The sequence below is a fragment of the Neodiprion fabricii genome, chromosome 6, assembly GCF_021155785.1.
Source record: "Neodiprion fabricii isolate iyNeoFabr1 chromosome 6, iyNeoFabr1.1, whole genome shotgun sequence".
Classification (NCBI taxonomy): Eukaryota; Metazoa; Arthropoda; class Insecta; order Hymenoptera; family Diprionidae; genus Neodiprion; species Neodiprion fabricii.
The window spans coordinates 2,790,781-2,808,216 of NC_060244.1; the positions used below are offsets into that span (position 1 = coordinate 2,790,781).

The window sequence follows — 17,436 nt, forward strand, 5'->3', positions numbered from 1 at the left end:
ATCGATTGGGCGCAGTCCCAATACGCTGCGATCAACGCATCAGAAGTTACAGCCAAAAAACCAGAACCTGAATTTTCGACATTTTTCAGCAGGTGCATTTTCGCTCACCATTTCTCTCCTGTCGGTCCTACGCTCTTTTCGCTGCGAGTTCTGAGTTCCCGAGGGTCCAATTGGTCAGATAAGGGTCGTTTAAATCGAATCTGAGACCAAAAGTTTTTTGCCCAAAAAAAAAGTAAGGCTAACCCCTTTGTGTTTTTGGCGAAAATTTTCGCGATTTTGAAAAGTGCTGGAATCAATTAATTGTAGCACTGATCGGATGTAATTTTGCGAGAGAAATCGATTGGGCGCAGTCCCAATACGCTGCGATCAACGCATCAGAAGTTACAGCCAAAAAACCAGAACCTGAATTTTCGACACTTTTCCGCAGGTGCATTTTCGCTCGCCATTTCTCTCCTGTTGGTCCTGCGCTCATTTTGCTGCGAGTTCTGAGTTCCTGAGGGTCCAATTGGTCAGATAAGGGTCGTTTAAATTGAATCTGAGACCAAAAGTTTTTTGCCCAAAAAAAAAGTAAGGCTAACCCCTTTCCATTTTTGGCGAAAATTTTCGCGATTTTGAAAAGTGCCGGAATCTATTAATTGTAGCACTGGTCGGACGTAATTTTGCGAGAGAAATCGATTGGGCGCAGTCCCAATACGCTGCGATCAACGCATCAGAAGTTACAGCCAAAAAACCAGAACCTGAATTTTCGATATTTTTCAGCAGGTGCTTTTTCGCTCGCCATTTCTCTCCTGTTGGTCCTACGCTCTTTTCGCTGCGAGTTCTGAGTTCCTGAGGGTCCAATTGGTCAGATAAGGGTCGTTTAAATCGAATCTGAGACAAAAAGCTTTTTGCCCAAAAAAAAAGCAAGGCTAACCCTTTTCCATTTTTGGCGAAAATTTTCGCGATTTTGAAAAGTGCTGGAACCAATTAATTGTAGCACTGGTCGGACGTAATTTTGCGGGAGAAATCGATTGGGCGCAGTCCCAATACGCTGCGATCAACGCATCAAAAGTTACAGCCAAAAACCAGAACCTGAATTTTCGACATTTTTCAGCAGGTGCTTTTTCGCTCGCCATTTCTCTCCTGTTGGTCCTACGCTCTTTCCGCTGCGATTTCTGAGTTCCTGAGGGTCCAATTGGTCGGATAAGGATCGTTTAAATCGAATCTGAGACCAAAAGTTTTTTGCCAAAAAAAAAAGTAAGGCTAACCCCTTTCCATTTTTGGCGAAAATTTCCGCGATTTTGAAAAGTGCTGGAATCAATTGATTGTAGCACTGATCGGACGTGATTTTGCGAGAGAAATCGATTGGGCGCAGTCCCAATACGCTGCGATCAACGCATCAAAAGTTACAGCCAAAAACCAGAACCTGAATTTTCGACATTTTTCAGCAGGTGCTTTTTCGCTCGCCATTTCTCTCCTGTTGGTCCTACGCTCTTTCCGCTGCGATTTCTGAGTTCCTGAGGGTCCAATTGGTCGGATAAGGATCGTTTAAATCGAATCTGAGACCAAAAGTTTTTTGCCAAAAAAAAAAGTAAGGCTAACCCCTTTCCATTTCTGGCGAAAATTTCCGCGATTTTGAAAAGTGCTGGAATCAATTGATTGTAGCACTGATCGGATGTGATTTTGCGAGAGAAATCGATTGGGCGCAGTCCCAATACGCTGCGATCAACGCATCAGAAGTTACAGCCAAAAAACCAGAACCTGAATTTTCGACAATTTTCAGCAGGTGCATTTTCGCTCGCCATCTCTCTCCTGTTGGTCCTACGCTCTTTTCGCTGCGAGTTCTGAGTTCCTGAGGGTCCAATTGGTCAGATAAGGGTCGTTTAAATCGAATCTGAGATCAAAAGTTTTTTGCCCAAAAAAAAAGTAAGGCTAACCCCTTTGTGTTTTTGGCGAAAATTTTCGCGATTTTGAAAAGTGCTGGAATCAATTAATTGTAGCACTGATCGGATGTAATTTTGCGAGAGAAATCGATTGGGCGCAGTCCCAATACGCTGCGATCAACGCATCAGAAGTTACAGCCAAAAAACCAGAACCTGAATTTTCGACAATTTTCAGCAGGTGCATTTTCGCTCGCCATCTCTCTCCTGTTGGTCCTACGCTCTTTTCGCTGCGAGTTCTGAGTTCCTGAGGGTCCAATTGGTCAGATAAGGGTCGTTTAAATCGAATCTGAGACAAAAAGCTTTTTGCCCAAAAAAAAAGCAAGGCTAACCCTTTTCCATTTTTGGCGAAAATTTTCGCGATTTTGAAAAGTGCTGGAACCAATTAATTGTAGCACTGGTCGGACGTAATTTTGCGGGAGAAATCGATTGGGCGCAGTCCCAATACGCTGCGATCAACGCATCAAAAGTTACAGCCAAAAACCAGAACCTGAATTTTCGACATTTTTCAGCAGGTGCTTTTTCGCTCGCCATTTCTCTCCTGTTGGTCCTACGCTCTTTCCGCTGCGATTTCTGAGTTCCTGAGGGTCCAATTGGTCGGATAAGGATCGTTTAAATCGAATCTGAGACCAAAAGTTTTTTGCCAAAAAAAAAAGTAAGGCTAACCCCTTTCCATTTTTGGCGAAAATTTCCGCGATTTTGAAAAGTGCTGGAATCAATTGATTGTAGCACTGATCGGACGTGATTTTGCGAGAGAAATCGATTGGGCGCAGTCCCAATACGCTGCGATCAACGCATCAAAAGTTACAGCCAAAAACCAGAACCTGAATTTTCGACATTTTTCAGCAGGTGCTTTTTCGCTCGCCATTTCTCTCCTGTTGGTCCTACGCTCTTTCCGCTGCGATTTCTGAGTTCCTGAGGGTCCAATTGGTCGGATAAGGATCGTTTAAATCGAATCTGAGACCAAAAGTTTTTTGCCCAAAAAAAAAGTAAGGCTAACCCCTTTCCATTTTTGGCGAAAATTTTCGCGATTTTGAAAAGTGCCGGAATCTATTAATTGTAGCACTGGTCGGACGTAATTTTGCGAGAGAAATCGATTGGGCGCAGTCCCAATACGCTGCGATCAACGCATCAGAAGTTACAGCCAAAAAACCAGAACCTGAATTTTCGATATTTTTCAGCAGGTGCTTTTTCGCTCGCCATTTCTCTCCTGTTGGTCCTACGCTCTTTTCGCTGCGAGTTCTGAGTTCCTGAGGGTCCAATTGGTCAGATAAGGGTCGTTTAAATCGAATCTGAGACAAAAAGCTTTTTGCCCAAAAAAAAAGCAAGGCTAACCCTTTTCCATTTTTGGCGAAAATTTTCGCGATTTTGAAAAGTGCTGGAATCAATTAATTGTAGCACTGGTCGGACGTAATTTTGCGGGAGAAATCGATTGGGCGCAGTCCCAATACGCTGCGATCAACGCATCAAAAGTTACAGCCAAAAACCAGAACCTGAATTTTCGACATTTTTCAGCAGGTGCTTTTTCGCTCGCCATTTCTCTCCTGTTGGTCCTACGCTCTTTCCGCTGCGATTTCTGAGTTCCTGAGGGTCCAATTGGTCGGATAAGGATCGTTTAAATCGAATCTGAGACCAAAAGTTTTTTGCCAAAAAAAAAGTAAGGCTAACCCCTTTCCATTTTTGGCGAAAATTTCCGCGATTTTGAAAAGTGCTGGAATCAATTGATTGTAGCACTGATCGGACGTGATTTTGCGAGAGAAATCGATTGGGCGCAGTCCCAATACGCTGCGATCAACGCATCAAAAGTTACAGCCAAAAACCAGAACCTGAATTTTCGACATTTTTCAGCAGGTGCTTTTTCGCTCGCCATTTCTCTCCTGTTGGTCCTACGCTCTTTCCGCTGCGATTTCTGAGTTCCTGAGGGTCCAATTGGTCGGATAAGGATCGTTTAAATCGAATCTGAGACCAAAAGTTTTTTGCCAAAAAAAAAAGTAAGGCTAACCCCTTTCCATTTTTGGCGAAAATTTCCGCGATTTTGAAAAGTGCTGGAATCAATTGATTGTAGCACTGATCGGATGTGATTTTGCGAGAGAAATCGATTGGGCGCAGTCCCAATACGCTGCGATCAACGCATCAAAAGTTACAGCCAAAAACCAGAACCTGAATTTTCGACATTTTTCAGCAGGTGCTTTTTCGCTCGCCATTTCTCTCCTGTTGGTCCTACGCTCTTTCCGCTGCGATTTCTGAGTTCCTGAGGGTCCAATTGGTCGGATAAGGATCGTTTAAATCGAATCTGAGACCAAAAGTTTTTTGCCAAAAAAAAAAGTAAGGCTAACCCCTTTCCATTTTTGGCGAAAATTTCCGCGATTTTAAAAAGTGCTGGAATCAATTGATTGTAGCACTGATCGGACGTGATTTTGCGAGAGAAATTGATTGGGCGCAGTCCCAATACGCTGCGATCAACGCATCAGAAGTTACAGCCAAAAAACCAGAACCTGAATTTTCGACATTTTTCAGCAGGTGCTATTTCGCTCGCCATTTCTCTCCTGTTGGTCCTACGCTCTTTTCGCTGCGATTTCTGAGTTCCTGAGGGTTCAATTGGTCGGATAAGGATCGTTCAAATCGAATCTGAGACCAAAAGTTTTTTGCCAAAAAAAAAAGTAAGGCTAACCCCTTTCCATTTTTGGCGAAAATTTCCGCGATTTTGAAAAGTGCTGGAATCAATTGATTGTAGCACTGATCGGACGTGATTTTGCGAGAGAAATCGATTGGGCGCAGTCCCAATACGCTGCGATCAACGCATCAAAAGTTACAGCCAAAAACCAGAACCTGAATTTTCGACATTTTTCAGCAGGTGCTTTTTCGCTCGCCATTTCTCTCCTGTTGGTCCTACGCTCTTTCCGCTGCGATTTCTGAGTTCCTGAGGGTCCAATTGGTCGGATAAGGATCGTTTAAATCGAATCTGAGACCAAAAGTTTTTTGCCAAAAAAAAAAGTAAGGCTAACCCCTTTCCATTTTTGGCGAAAATTTCCGCGATTTTAAAAAGTGCTGGAATCAATTGATTGTAGCACTGATCGGACGTGATTTTGCGAGAGAAATTGATTGGGCGCAGTCCCAATACGCTGCGATCAACGCATCAGAAGTTACAGCCAAAAAACCAGAACCTGAATTTTCGACATTTTTCAGCAGGTGCTATTTCGCTCGCCATTTCTCTCCTGTTGGTCCTACGCTCTTTTCGCTGCGATTTCTGAGTTCCTGAGGGTTCAATTGGTCGGATAAGGATCGTTCAAATCGAATCTGAGACCAAAAGTTTTTTGCCAAAAAAAAAAGTAAGGCTAACCCCTTTCCATTTTTGGCGAAAATTTTCGCGATTTTGAAAAGTGCTGGAATCAATTAACTGTAGCACTGATCGGATGTGATTTTGCGAGAGAAATCGATTGGGCGCAGTCCCAATACGCTGCGATCATCGGGTCAAGAGTTACGGTCTGAACCCAAAATCCGCACACGGTTTTCTGAAAGGTGTGGTAGAATAATCACATATATGTATGTACAAACTTTCAACTGTTTATTCAATAAGCCCCAATCATAGTACAAGTGTTTAGGTGTTAGTGTGTAGTAATTTAAGAAATTCCCACATAGGATAAAACTAATGAAAAACACAAACGCAAAAGTGTGATCGAACATTACATCGCAATTCTAATTGTTTCACATGGAAACAGGAGTGATACATACTATTAACCTAAAAGTTTTAAGCAGAATAAGAAAAATATTTTATCAAATTGTTATTGTCCTAGTTATAGCAAGCATAGTTCAAGTTCACGTTTACGTACAAGCGCACCGCACCTCTGCAGGGTACGATGTATCGTATCATGTAATATATGGTATTATGTCGTTACTATTTCATGTAACATGGACTAAACTGAATAAATAATTGAATTTTTCCATGTTTTCTTCGTAACATCTCAGCTGTTGGCCCCCAATGATTTATAGTGCTTCTCGAATCCTTGAGGCCCAAATAGTCCAGGAAGAGTCGTACGAATAGATTCTGAGACAAAAGATTTTGTGTCGAAACAAAAAGTAAGGCTAACCCCTTGGGAATTTGGTGAGCATTTTGGCGTTTTAAAAAAATGCTGGATCCATTCCTTCGATGCACTATACCGACATCATATTGCGAAAGGAATCCATTGCGCGCTGTCTGAAGTTCAAGTGGCGAGTGAATGTACGGTGTTTGCATAACACTGCAAATTCTCGTACATATCAATCACTTGATATGTAGTCTCCCGACTTCTTCGAAAATGATCTTACAACTGCTAAATAATTTTTAACGTATTTTAATGAATGAATAATCCAGAAACATGTACATATTTCCTAACCTCTTTGTCGGTTAAATTATACACAACGACTTCAACAAAGTTTAGGCTTTGGGCTTAAGAGTCTCCTTAGCCAATGATTCATCTTCGTCGCTGGAGAAAGACAACAATACATCTAATAATTGCAAAGCTTTTCGCGTTTCATTGCACTCACACTCGATAACGCGTCACAACGACGGTGTAAGTTTTTTGCACTCGGTAAAGAAACAACTTGCTCTAGGTTTTCAAATGAAACACGCTGCACTTTAAAGTTGCGCGCTAAAATACCAAGAGAAAGACGCGACTTGCGCGTGGTGCGCATCGTGCGCATTCAATGCAACCGATGCCCTCAAGAGGAAACGCTGTAAATCTGAGATGCACGCACGGCACACAACGGTAATTCTCATAAACCCGAACAGATGTCGCTGATACATACCACTGATCTCTATACTGCTCTATACTAATCAGTGATATTTACCTATTCCGTTCTGCAAATAGCGTGTATGCAGTAGGAGGTTTGTATTTACGTGTACACGTACCTACTGTCAACTGTGAACTGTCAGCTGGCAACAGCTCGGTACGAGTAGGCCGGAACAAGATAGATAGGAAGGGTGGGAAGTGTCAAATCCAAGGATGAAAATTTGACACAGGCGAGAAGATTGATATTCACGCCGGTACAACCATTCGCCTAACAAGATATGATTTACTTTGATTGACCTCTCTAAAAAACGTTTTAACGTGGTTAAGGATTATGAATACGATGGAGTTAATCAAAATTCCGAAGGCCAGTATGCACGGTGCAACCCCGTTGTAAATTTCTTTCATTATTTAAAATGTGTGTTTATCGTTTCGTTCATTTCAGGTGGAAAATGTGCGGATGCTTGACAAGTACAGCAACAATCATTCCTTGGGAACGCTTTACCCAACTGCAACGCATTTGATATTTGTCGACCCAAATGGGAAAAAACAAATATGGGTGAGGTTTCATTTGCATTGATTTTTTTTAGGCACCAATGCAATGAGCATTGGTAATGATTTCCCTGTCCTTTGAGTAGTTCACTATTTACCATTCCAGTCGTTCTGATTTATTCTATCTTCCATACGATATGTTCGCAACAGTTAATTAAAATACATGTATATCGTGAAAAGATTTCCAGTATATATTTCTTTCCAGGTTTTATACATGCATATTACCAGTGTAGATAAGCAGCCGCTGTCAACCACAGGATCCCCTCTTCAAATAAAGTGCAAAAACTTTTTGACCGTTACTTTTGTAATACCGAAGGAACGCGAGTGTCATGATATATATCTTACACTATTAAAATTGTCATCACCAGGTAAGATTATTACATAATGCATACTTTCATTCACCACATTGTTTCCAGCTCTATTCAAGCATCAGCATTGAGAAGCCGAATGACTTATGAATTGTACAAGAGATAGCAAGCTGATTCCCTCGAATTTAGCCATTTTTATTCGACTACTAAATTACTTTCGATGCAAAACTAAAAAGTATTTGAATTTCGAACTGTATAAAAAACTACCAATATTTTCAGCAAGATTAGAAGATCTGTATTGCTTCAGTTATCAAGCAAGTAAGGATGAATTGCCACAACATGCCGGCTGGAATTTTTTTGATATTCAGAGTGAATTTCAAAGATTAGGTGTTCCAAATGACGAATGGTCTTTATCCTATCTCAACACAAACTACGAGGTAGGAATTTGTCTGTTTTTTGAACTCTACATATTCCATACCATAACAGTTTACAATTTTTATTTTTCAGCTGTGCGATACGTATCCAAAGTATCTTTACGTACCTAGTACATCAACGAATAATGTATTGTCTGGTAGTGCAAAGTTCAGAAGTAAAGGCCGCTTACCAGTTTTAACATATCTTCATTCTAATAAGGTTCGAAATTTATGCCTGTTAGACATTGGTTCCTGGTTTGTCACGTGTAAAAAATATTCAAATAGATTGCAATAAAGTGACAATTCAACTTCCAGGCTGCGATATGTAGATGCAGTCAGCCGTTATCTGGTTTCAATGCACGATGCCCTGAAGATGAGCAAATGTTATACAACATACTTTGTACTAATCCCAATTCCAAATACATGTATGTGGTTGACACACGACCACGGGTAAGTGTTTTAATTTGAATTCGATTGCAAATTGCGATCAAAGTTTAACTCATTTGTGAAAATAATGCACATTTTGTCTACACCTAAAGGACTAACTGTTATACAATTTTAGATTAACGCAATGGCAAATAGAGCCGCAGGCAAAGGCTATGAAAACGAAAGCTTTTACGAAAATATCAAATTTCATTTTTTTGGTATTGAAAATATTCATGTAATGCGAGCAAGCTTGAATAAATTAACAGAGTGTAAGTTCCACTTTAAAATGTCAAATAATTATACAATCATTGGCCATACAATTCCCTGTCTTCAGCAGTAAAATAATTCGAAAATTACAAAAAAGATCATGTTTCACCCGACAGTGCATAAAATGACAACAGTGAGCAGTTTTCTGAATGGATTAGAAAGTAGTGGCTGGTTAAAGCACATACGTTCCATGCTGGAGACTGGCTGGTTCATAGCACGTGCCATTTCAAACGGAGTTAGTGTTGTAGTTCACTGTAGTGATGGCTGGGATCGAACAGCGCAAGTCTGTTCTCTAGCGGCATTGATGCTGGATCCATTTCACAGAACAATACAAGGATTTCAGGTGACAATTTTAGTGCAGAGTAGTTGTAAATCATCATGTATTTATACAAAAAATTATATCACTGAAGTACCATCATTTATATTCTTTTATAATGTTTGTGTATTTAGGCATTAATAGAGAAAGACTGGCTATCGTTTGGTCACAAGTTCAGCAATCGATGTGGTCACATTAGCAGTGATGGTAAAGAAATAGCACCAATATTCACTCAGTTTATTGACGCAACATACCAGCTTTTGAACCAGCATCCGTATGCCTTCCAATTTAACGAATATTTCCTGTTGACTCTTCACGATCACATTCATAGTTGTCAATATGGAACATTCGTTGGTAACTGTGAAAAGGATAGGCAAACACTAAGGTGAAATATTTTCATTGCAAGATGGATTAAAATCTCATAGAAAAGTCTTTCAGAGGTTTTAATGAGTTTAAAAATATTTTAGACTCAGTAACAGAACTTATTCTTTGTGGGGGCACATGGCAAATCATATGAACGAATATATCAATCCGTTGTACTGCTGTAACGGCTATAAAGAAGAGAGCAACAATGTTCTGTGGCCTAAGTTGGCGCCACAAAGTATTTTGTAAGTAATGAATTAATGTAAATGACAAAATTGTCTTATTGGTATGGTGATAAACGATGTATAATTCATTATAGGTTCTGGAAGGGTTTATACTGTAGATTCGAAAATGGCATACACTGTAGAGAGACGTATGAAGATTTACTTCTAACTATTCATGACCACACTATTGCTTTGGAGGATCATGTAAAACTTTTGTATAAGGTATATTGCTGATTGACCCATACGTATATTCCTAACTGTACTACATAATTTTTAATATAATTAAGTATGTTTGCAAACTTGCTTTTAGAGAGTCAATTTAATAGGCAAACTATTAACATCAAATGATGCTCAAAAAAAGGAACGGCAAACACATTACGAACATCTGGATAATAAATTCAGCAAAGAATCTCTGTCGGAGAAGATAATAGGAAATTCTGCTAACGTTCAAGAATTAAGTAATAGAACAGATATAAGCACAAGCCAATTAGAGAAAGAATTGAAATCTGTTGCTCTGGATTGGAAATCTTCTCGTAACATTGAAGAATGTGTTTGCTCTACTACGTTTGACACTTTCAACAAAAAGGTATAGACATTTCACCATCAGTTTGCCTTACGTCTCACCAAAGTTGTTTACATTGCTGTAATATGTAATGTGATAAATAATTTTAGTACCATTGCTGGTCTTGCGGCAACATATTTTGCACAAGGTGCATGGGAAGACACGGGACATTAGCTGGTCAATTATCACAGCGTGCAGTACCAGTTTGCAAGTCATGTTCCCAGAATCCATCAAGTTCATCACCATCTAATTCTTAGTGTTACTATTCAACACCGGACCTGACTGCGCACATTAGTGAAAATGTAGACACAATCTATGGATTTCCATTTTGTATCTAATTTATACAGGGAAATATCATTTATTATAATGTGACTATAATTATATGAGTTCCATAACGGATAAGCATATGACGTATCAACTCGAAATACACTTATTACAGCACGACATACAAGTATCCTGATTAAATGGATAAACCAAATTCATTTAATTTTTTATACGATTTTTCTTCAACCCATTCCGGTCCTCATATAATGTAGGAAGATAAATTATGCAACACTATTTAAAATTATACCTACGTAATCCAATATACTATGGAGAAATAGGTACAATAATTGAGATACATTTGTAAATCGAATACTTTCTGTTCTTAATTAAGAGTACACTCAAGGAAATTTTTTTTCCTTAATGACAGAACGTGCAATCACGCGTGACTGTACTTCAAAGATTGAATCTCAGTTTTTGTAACTTGATTGAAGGTGAAATCTTACATCAGCTACTTTCGTTATCATTCTGTTTGTTATAAAACAGTACTTAGTGAGTGCCGAAAATAATCGTAAAGTCAAATAGAAATTACAAGTGTATGTAAATTACAGCCATGCCTATTTCACGCCAAGTGGTTGAATCTTCCCATCAAATTGTTCAACGCATTACTTTTTGAAAGTTAGCTAACGTTATTTCACGCGAAACATTTTTACCTGAGAAACCATTTTTGTAGAGGATTGAAAAAAACATCAACGGGTTACATTAATCAGTCTGCAAAATTCACTCGCATGTATATGTGATAAGAAAAATCGGCTGGTGCTCACTCTGAAATTACCATTTCATAGTGTTTACATTTACGAAGCTATTACCGTTTATTAACAAAAATGAATTACATAATACTCATGAGGGATTCTACATTGATGTTGTACTATGAAAACTGTTTTTGGATAATAAAAATATAGAACATTTTACAGCAGGCTGGATGCTTATTAATGTTCCAATAGCGTAGATTTAGAGTTATGAAAATTGAAATTCTCAAGTTTCAATGAGGCATCTGATGAATGACTTTTACACGAAAGTAGAATCACTTCTTGAAATGAGCTATTAGGTCTCAATTCCTAGTACAAAATTCCAATGTGAAAGAATTCTGTTTATATAATAATTACAAGAGGCACAGCATTGTAATATAAAATTATCCAAAAACAGTTTAAATTGTTTTTGCTTTGGCTAATTCATATATGTACATACGTACATATTTCCTATACTATGAAGTAAAAAGTAGGTATATCCATTACATGAGGCTGAATAAATAAATATTGTATTATAGATTAAGGTTTTTGAAACTAAATAATGTGTTGCGCAATAAATTAAACTGACTTTCGTGCTATGCATAAACATATACACAATATATTTACGTCCATTGGTTTCAGTTTTGTTCCACCTAGAGTTGACATTTATAATAAGGACAACATGCACAAAGAGACTTAGTATGTACCAGATCAGTACTTGTGTGTATTTGTATCCATTTTGATCAATTCGTAGTCAAACGTATTACAGCTTTCAGTACAAGATCAGTATTAAAAATACATAGGTTCGATATAACTTTGTCAAAATTGACTCCTTACATTGAGGATTACTCCAATATTCTCAATTTCGAGATCATTAACATCATTTTTACTCGTAAGGAATGCCATTGCTTGTTTCACTACATACGTAATACTGATCATATGGTCAAAATAATTTTTATTAAGCAACGTCGACCTCGTCTTCTCACCAATTACTTGTGTCCTCATTATAACACGAAATTTGGAAACAAAGATAATAAAGATGTAATAGAAATTGATTTCATTTCATAATGATGGGTGAAGAAAGGTGTATTGAGAATTTCACCTCAAAGATTTACACGCTGCCAATTATCACCTAAATTTCCCAAAAGTTTCATAAGCTCATACACGTGAGATTTATTGAACTGTATAATCCACATAAAGATTAGACAGGTGGTAAACCCACAAAAGATGATTTTTTCAATTGTCTAACAAAAAAGTTTCTAGAGACAAGCACAAAGTTTAATGAATATACGGGAATAAATTTTAAGATGTTCCGGAAAAAAATTTACACAATCTATCGATCACTCAAAATCACACGAACGAACTTTATGAACTACATAATGAAAACCTGGTGGCAGTAACTAAATGTTCACTCTCAGAAACTTCATCATTAGTATTATAATATTGATATTGTGGAGTTTAATTTCTGCGACTAACATTAAGTGAACATAAGATATTTTCAATGAGAAAGCTGTCCACGTTTCATCGCTGCTACGTAGGTTGAATAAAGTTCAATTACTCGTTATTAACAAATATTATAAAAGAAAAACTATTGACACATGAAATGCTTTGACTGCTATTCCCCAAAAAGATCACACGATACTAAATAGTGATCTAATTGTAGCTAATAAAAGTGGTATGCTAACAGATAACTCTGTTGTCGTCCAGGATAAATTTAATACTTATCAACTGTAATATTAACTTGTAATTGTAGAACATTTGATAGTGAACTTACAGCGGAATGTGATTACAATACGTCAATCTTCACTGCGCTCATTCTTTATTAGGCTTTCTTCGGCGAGGCCCATCACCTCCTTCTAGTGGCTTCTCCTACGAGGAAAAGCGAAAATCAGGCTACTTTATATCTTCAATTCACCACGAGCAATTGTGGGTACAAAATTAATACACTCAATCGAGGGTGTTGCCTAGGTTCTGCACCGTTAATCCACGTGGATCCATATACATAGCCTTGTATTCACCTTTTGAATTTCTAGGCTTTTCAACACTAACACATTTTATGTGTAAGCTTAATAGATGGTTACAAACCTTATTAATAGACTCCTCCGTCACAGCTTCGTCTGATTCTCTACTGTTCTCCGACTCTTCAGGTTCAACAACTTCTTTTTGTTTTCCATCAGTCTCTTCTTTATTCTTCTGGTCAGTCTCTTTGTTCTCTGCACTAGTATCTTCTTCATCTGCCACACTCTCTTCTTCATTTAGTTCTTCATTTTGCAAAGGCTCTCTATCTTCTGGTTTGAAGTCTTGTTTATCCTAACAGTTAATTATGGTTTAATAAATTGATGGGCGGGTTGTAAGATGGCTTGAACGAAGATTTTTACTGCAAATTATTAGATCACGAAATACTTCAACATGGATATATACTAACCATTTTTGGTGAATAGATTAGAATCTCTAAGAAGTATATTGATGTAGTTAAAGTGAGATTAAAAGGAGTTATGCAATACATGATTTAGGGGTCAATCTAATTGTAAAGTGCATATTCTCACTTTCTTTTATACATACCTATACTACACATACAAAAAAATTTGGGGAAATAACTATGGTGTACCAAGCATAATACCTGAGCAGGAATACAGCAGCAGTAAACTAGTAGAAGTATGGGAATACCAGCAACGAATACGTAAATAGCCCACATCCACGGATGATCAACCGTAAATGCAGCTATTTGGCTCCACAGACTCCACTATATGTAACAATAGAACAATTCTACACCATTCATCTCAAATGCCGATTTAAATTTGTATCTTACTGTGTCTTGAAAATTTTTTAGCAACATAGTTTTTTTCATATGATTATTTCTCTATTGAAAACGCTGTTGCTCAAAGTTATACAAGGTGTCCACTCTCAACTTGAAATAAAATTCCCTGATAGTTCATGACTTGTCCCAGTACACATTACTTGTTCCCTTCATAATTATTTCGAATATATTTCAGTTTCAGACACACTTCTGTATTGGCTTTTGCGCAATAGAAACCAAATTGATAATATACAAATGTAATAATTCGTCTGATGTAGATGAAGTGGTATAGCCATGGGGAGATTTTATTATCAACTATATAATTGGTTCAAATATTATAAGACTATAGCGATACGATTGTGATTAGATAAAGAAATGGAACAAGCACAGCTTAATTTGGGTTCGCATCTTTTTTTCAATACCTCTCCAGAGCGCTTGATTAGGTAAGAGATGTACATAACAACAGGTATAGCGCAGTAGATGAAATATATGGCCCACCATCCTGGCTTATGGTTCATAGAATGCATCATTCTACCCCATAAAGTTTCCTAGGTATCACGATCCAATGGAACCATGTGACAGTGTGTTAGTGTAAGTTGAAAAAATTCGGTAGATTTTTTCAATTTGTTTGTTGCCATTATGAATGACATTTAAAAATTCCGCTCCATACCATTGAAAATTTATCATATTACCCACTTGTCAATCAGTGAGATTGTAGGTGTATTAATGGGTAAAGAACAAATTACTCACGTTTTGTTGAGCAATTTTTGCTCGATGTAATTCAAACGAATCATCAGACCATTTCTTTGCAACTTCTTCACTATCTGTGATAATAATATTGTCAAAGAAGATATCAGGTGACATGGACCAGAGTTCAAATCCAACTGCGAACTAAAACGAGAACAGAAAATACTATGAATATAATTTGAAAATATAAATTCATTTTCGAAATAAGTTGTCCCTATATACTGAAAAGGTTTATCCGAAATTCCTGAAGAGCCACATGACAGATAGAGTTCAAATTTAATGGTCATTAGGAGCCTGAAGACAATGTCGACTAAAAATATTCTTTTAGGTGGAATTATAAGATTTCAAGGTCAAACTTCTTCACATATATGGACAACTGATTTCAAAAATTAAGTTTTTCCGCTTAGCTCTATGTTGATTACAGTGAAAATGAAACCTTTTTATTCATTGAACAATGCATATTTTTGTAGTTTGCATTAAAATGCTAAATGTACTTACAATTGGGGTCATTTTGAAAGGATGTTCGTCGTTAAAATAGGCAGGATTATGTATAAGACGAGGCATCCATTTACCCTTGTAATTAGGATTGTTTATTAGCGGCGCCAACCATTTTCCTTTGAAACGGGGATTCTGTTTCAATGGTTGCTTCCACGGACCACATCCTGGAGCTTTCTCGCACAGCGGGTTGCTCAACATAGGTGGTTCCCATTCTCCATCCATTTCATTGTCCCAGTCTTCAGGCTTTATTGCGCTAGAATCAGGTATCATCGCTGACTCATCTTCTAGCCAACCGTCAGGAATTACTGCTTCTTCATCAATTATTTGAGCTGGTGCATCTTCATCCCAGTCCTCAGGCTTAATAGCTAAGGGATCAGGTATCTTTTCCCTCTCATCCCAATCTTCCGGACGTTTATCATTAGGGTCTTCAATCTCCAAAGGTGGATTAACAGGTGGAGTAAAGTCATCCAGTAGGCTACCTTCATTTACAACGCTATTGTCTAGCTTCACTTGAAAAGTATTGTCTGGTCGAATTATAAGTGTGTACAAATGAGGCTGTTTGTCCTTGAATGCATCTTCAAGACGCTCTTTGGGTTTTTTGCAGTGCTTTTCTTCAAAGGAACCATTAAGAGGGTTTTGATGACGGAAAATGAAGTGCAGCTGTGAATAAAAAATTATTTTACAAAATTTACTCAAGTTTTTTTGATCAATTTCATTTCCTGTATAACAACCATTACCTGCTAACCAGTACCTACTAAGTTATAACATTATGTATGAATATTCCTCACCTTATGATCATTTCCACATTTGTCTGGCCCAAACATAATGGTATAGGGAGTCTTGTCATTGAAGAGTTTAAGGTCTTTATGCTGAGAATCAAGAGTCAGAAGTTTAAGGTAAGCACCGCCGCATTCTTGACCTTCTTGTAGTATCACTTCATACTGAACGACTAAAGGTTTGTCTTCGAAATAAAAAGGTCTTGACAAAGGAGCAGAGATGGCAGCATGACGAGCCTTACTTTTCAAAACTAATCCAGTGTTACCTTCCTGAGCATATTTTGAAGCTTCTTCCAACTTCCAAATACCTGAAATGATGTGAATTCTTGGTAATTGAGTCAGAGTTACTGTGAATCATTCTTTGTATTGAATATCAGGATGGAGTGGTATTGTTGGGTATTGAATATCATCTATCGATGATTCATTCTATATCTAAAGCAATACCAACCATCGTATTTGGCTATTTCCTCATCAATATCATCCTTTTTAGCTTGAGATAAGACCCATTGTTTCTTAAAGTGTTCAGGGTCATCGAAATGCTCGGCTAGGTAGGCAAACCCTTTAGGGACCGGGCTTCGATAACCATGATTTAAGGTATCACTGAAATCCTCATTGTGTATATGATCTTTGTCTGCATTGAATCCGCTAAATAGCAGACTGAACAGGACGGTGACAAAAAGTCTATCCATTTGAAATATCTGGGGACAAGTATAGTGAGTATATTTCGTTACCGAGGCAATAGTACAATGCATTAAAATCACTTACTAATGTATACGTACGTGAAAACGGTACTGAATCGGTAGAAACTTACAATTGAGCAAAGACCTACAAATAATCAAAAAATAGGTCGCGTGGCTTTGAAAAACATGTTTAGACGACTTTTTAAAATAGTAATGCACCAAAGCAGATGAATAAGTCCCGCACGCTTACGAAACGGTTACAAATAGATAGCAGCTAAAGTTTCGTGAATAAATAAAAATGTAATCAAATCACTTAAGATCAGATTGAAATATTATTCGGGTGAACCTAGCCTCTAAATTGAATTGTAGGTATATGACGTAAGATGATGCCTCACCTTTTCAACAGATTTCAGTCATAAAGAGGCAATTTAAAGCCGGTGAACATAACTTGGTCACACGCCAAGTATACACGTTTTATTTAATTAACTAATAGTTATAATCTAATCTATTTACACGTAGTAACATTTGCTCACGAGTGTTCTTGAATTCTTTCGATTCTCGATTCTTGACGATCACCGATAAGGCGCGTTCACATGCACGCGACGTTTTCAGCCTAGCTTTTAGCGTTGAATTGGAGTCGACTTGGAGAACTATGCTTTGCGAACCAGATCTTCATATCGCTCTCGAATTTGAACCGAGGTTTAAATGGCGATGGATGAATCCAGAAGCAATAAGCACCTGAAAACTCACAATCAGTATCAAAATAATTAACA

At 37.8% G+C, this 17,436-nt stretch overlaps 2 protein-coding genes across 8 annotated transcripts; one reads left to right on the forward strand and one right to left on the reverse strand.

Annotated features, from left to right (window-relative positions):
* The first annotated feature begins 6,784 nt into the window (after positions 1-6,784).
* LOC124185633 (myotubularin-related protein 6) lies at positions 6,785-12,405 on the forward strand. Of its 3 annotated transcripts, none has more exons than XM_046576565.1 (13): positions 6,785-7,052; positions 7,131-7,244; positions 7,443-7,605; positions 7,825-7,982; positions 8,053-8,178; positions 8,274-8,408; positions 8,521-8,653; positions 8,768-8,994; positions 9,102-9,352; positions 9,435-9,575; positions 9,650-9,776; positions 9,865-10,140; positions 10,227-12,405. In XM_046576565.1, the coding sequence occupies exons 1-13, from the start codon at positions 7,020-7,022 to the stop codon at positions 10,371-10,373; spliced, it is 2,031 nt and encodes a 676-aa protein (XP_046432521.1). In that variant the 5' UTR covers positions 6,785-7,019; the 3' UTR covers positions 10,374-12,405. The 3 variants fall into 3 exon arrangements, with proteins under 3 accessions (XP_046432521.1, XP_046432522.1, XP_046432523.1); XM_046576566.1 differs by having other exon boundaries at positions 7,466-7,605; XM_046576567.1 differs by lacking the exon at positions 6,785-7,052 and having other exon boundaries at positions 7,129-7,244; positions 7,471-7,605.
* LOC124185636 (calnexin-like) lies at positions 9,015-17,401 on the reverse strand. Of its 5 annotated transcripts, none has more exons than XM_046576576.1 (9): positions 17,059-17,401; positions 16,432-16,681; positions 15,996-16,291; positions 15,208-15,867; positions 14,713-14,853; positions 14,385-14,510; positions 13,251-13,475; positions 12,940-13,034; positions 9,015-9,325 (listed from the first exon to the last, which is right to left on the reverse strand). In XM_046576576.1, the coding sequence occupies exons 2-8, from the start codon at positions 16,670-16,672 to the stop codon at positions 12,978-12,980; spliced, it is 1,746 nt and encodes a 581-aa protein (XP_046432532.1). In that variant the 5' UTR covers positions 16,673-16,681; positions 17,059-17,401; the 3' UTR covers positions 9,015-9,325; positions 12,940-12,977. The 5 variants fall into 5 exon arrangements, with proteins under 5 accessions (XP_046432532.1, XP_046432530.1, XP_046432531.1 ...); XM_046576574.1 differs by lacking the exon at positions 9,015-9,325 and adding an exon at positions 16,763-16,808 and having other exon boundaries at positions 11,870-13,034; positions 17,059-17,400; XM_046576575.1 differs by lacking the exon at positions 9,015-9,325 and having other exon boundaries at positions 11,870-13,034; positions 17,197-17,401.
* Between the last annotated feature and the right edge of the window lie 35 nt (positions 17,402-17,436).